General features: G+C 39.6%; 1 protein-coding gene across 10 annotated transcripts in view; it reads left to right on the top strand.

Moving 5' to 3' along the window:
* The window catches only part of PUM1 (pumilio RNA binding family member 1), a 167,934-nt gene extending 164,994 nt beyond the window's left edge, over positions 1-2,940 (top strand). For all 10 annotated transcript variants that reach the window (XM_027864408.1, XM_027864407.1, XM_027864406.1 and 7 more), the window contains one exon: positions 1,188-2,940. In XM_027864408.1, coding sequence (XP_027720209.1) covers positions 1,188-1,319 — 132 coding nt within the window. In that variant the 3' untranslated portion in view covers positions 1,320-2,940. The remainder of the gene's footprint in view (positions 1-1,187) is intronic.
* The last annotated feature ends 211 nt before the right edge of the window (positions 2,941-3,151 follow it).

Below are 3,151 nucleotides of genomic sequence, written 5' to 3'. Positions count from 1 at the left end.
CAGATCTGGTTCTTCTGAGCATGGCTAGGATTCAGGTGAGCCTGGGTTCCGTAGAAGGCCACTCAAAAGAAGGGACAGATTGGAATTTAGCAGTGATTGTTTTCATAGTTGTAGGTACTCCCTGCACTCTAAGAATAATTAGGAAGATTGCTTCCTCTTCTCTTTGCTTGTCTTCATGATGGAAACAGTAGGAGGAGGATGATAAAGGGCACCAAAGGTTTGGGACTCAGGCCATGTGTGATAGGTCAGAAGAGTTAGAAAGGTTTCCCTGAAGCCCATGGAGGGAGCACAAAGGCTGGAGCATTATCTTCAGTTATCTTTTCTTTTTTGCTGCGAATCTCCATTGTCTCTGCTGGCTTGTATCAACCACAGCTTTTTGGATCTTGTTCCCTGGAGTGTCCAAAGCAGAACTCTTCTCTCTCCCTGAAAAGCCACCCTTCTTCCAGACTTCTCCAATTTCTGACAAAAACATCATTCTCCTCCCAGATCACCTAGGTGCAGTCTGGGAATCATCCCTGACTCTTCATTCTACTTCACTTCACATTAGCCAGTGAGATGCCAAGTCCCAAACTGGGTCATGACGAGTCAGACATGACTGAAACTGCTGACACAGCAGAATTTCTCTCCACCATGAAGGGTACTTCATGGCGTCTTGTACCGTTCTCCTAACAGCTCCTGATTCCCCCTCCCCATTTGCCTTCTGCATAGTGTGTATTTATTTCTATGTGCATATTTCTTCCTCCATAAAATGTAATTTCCAGAGGGTGGGGCTATTTTCATTTTTGTTCTTGTGTCCCTAACACAGTGCACTCATCACATAGAGTGGTAGTTGCTTAATGAAGACTTTGATTACCCCAGCTAGGGTGTTGTTGAAACTCTCGCAGTCTTTGTGTGTGTGTGTGTGTGTGTGTGTGTGTGTGTGTGTCTGTCTGTCTGTCTGTCTGTCTGTCTGTCTGTCTGTCTGTCTGTCTGTCTGAGGACAGCTGTGGCAAAGGGGAAGTAGCCCGGCGAGGGAGTCTAAGCCCTAAGGCTCCTACTTTTCTCTCTAATAGGGTTTGGATGAAAGTCCCTTTCTGTCTTCACCATTTATAATTATCATGTTGTATACCCCCAGCATGGCTGTGCCTGGTGTCCTTACGGTTCTGGCAGCGGCCTTTTCATTCACAAACTGTTTTTTCTTTCCCCAGATCCGGCCTCATATTGCAACTTTACGCAAGTACACCTATGGCAAACACATTCTGGCAAAGCTGGAAAAATACTATATGAAGAATGGGGTGGACTTGGGGCCGATTTGCGGACCACCCAATGGTATCATTTGAAGCAATGAATTCTTGAAAAACTCAGTGGCCAACAGGCAAATCCAACCAGCAACCGGAAATACTCCAATATACAGTTAGAAAAAGGGTTAATGGTTGCTCACCTATTACAGAGAAAATCAAACAACTCAAAAGCCTTTGTAAATTTCTTTAATTTTATTATGCATAACATGTACTAATTATTTTTTTTAATTGACTAATTGCCCTGCTGTTTTACTGGTGTATAGGATACTTGTACATAGGTAACCGATGTACATGGGAGGCCACATATTTTGTTCACTGTTGTATCTATATTCCAAGTGCAGAAACTTTCAGGGTGGTTGGTTTAAAAAAAAAAAAAAGAAAAAAAGAAAAAAAGGTTTTTAACTCATCTGCCTAGCCGGCAAATTTTGCAAATACTTGTTTTTTCCCCCCATTTTAGTCAAAATTCAGAAGTTCTCATTTTAGTTAAATGGCACAAAACCTGCATTTAATGCTGTTTATAAATATGAAAAGTTTCAGAGTTGCTAAAGCTTCAGTTTAAGAAAATTTTAAGTTTATGAAACTTTTTAAATTGCTTTTTTGGGGGGAGTAGAATATGCTAAAGAACTTAGCTTAGTCGATTTTTGGAAGGTTGAATGCACACCCAGGACATTATAAAAGCAGGGTGGGTGTGTTTGTTTACTGCCGACTTGATTTATTCTGTTCAAAGGCAAAATGTGATTATTTAGCATGAGGAAAAACAATCCAACTCTGCTTTGGTCTTGCTTCTATAAATATATAGTGTATACTTGGTGTAGACTTTGCATATATACAAATTTGTAGTATTTTCTTGTTTTGATGTCTAATCTGTATCTATAATGTACCCTAGTAGTAGAACATACTTTTGATTGTACAATTGTACATTTGTAAACCTCTGTAATGTAAATGTGGAGAAGTTTGAATCAACATAAACCCGTTTTTTGGTAAGACAAAGAAATTAGCAAACCTGTGCATTTCAATGTATATTCACACCTTTTATGGTCGTAGCATATAGTGTTGTATATTGTAAATTGTAATTTCAACCAGAAGTAAATTTTTTCTTTTGAAGGAAATGTTCTTTATACAGCCTAGTTAATGTTTAAAGAGAAAAAAAAAGCTTGGTTTTATTTGTCACCTCGTGGAACAGTAGCGAGATCCTTTCTAAATGTTCTACAAAATGACTCAGTTAAAAAAAATAGTGTTTTTTTAATCTTCCAGGAGTAACATGTTTTGCTTATTTTGTGACAGTAAAAAAGGACGTGCAAAGGTTCAGCCCCGCCCTGTTCCCCAATCAGAGCCCCTTCCACCTTGTAAAGTGTGAAGCCCGCCCTTTTTGTACAGAAGATGAACTGTATTTTGCATTTTGTCTACTTGTAAGTGAATGTAACATACTGTCAATTTTCCTTGTTTGAATATAGAATTGTAACACTACACGGTGTACATTTACAGAGCCTTGTGTATATTTCCAATGAACTTTTTTGCAAGCACACTTGTAACCATATGTGTATAATTAACAAACCTGTGTATGCTTATGCCTGGGCAACTATTTTTTGTAACTTGTGTAGATTGTCTCTAAACAATGTGTGATCTTTATTTTGAAAAATACACAACTTTGGAATCTGGGTTTGTGCTTTCTTTGAAACTCTTTAGTAGAGACCCACCCAGGGCACAGGGACTTACATCACCTGCCGTCTGTGCTTCTCATTTCTGGCTTGGGTGAAATGAAACTGAGGTTGTGGGGTTTGGAAATCGAGGAATTCGGGTACCACACACAGAACTGAGCCATTCTCTCCAGGTTGGGAACAAAAGATCTTCCTCCCCGCCTCCTCCCGCTC

This window comes from Vombatus ursinus, unplaced genomic scaffold (genome assembly GCF_900497805.2).
Source record: "Vombatus ursinus unplaced genomic scaffold, bare-nosed wombat genome assembly UNPS02014775.1, whole genome shotgun sequence".
NCBI classification, from domain to species: Eukaryota; Metazoa; Chordata; class Mammalia; order Diprotodontia; family Vombatidae; genus Vombatus; species Vombatus ursinus.
The sequence above is the reverse complement of the archived record's forward strand: the minus strand, read 5'-3'. Positions and strand labels throughout refer to the sequence as shown.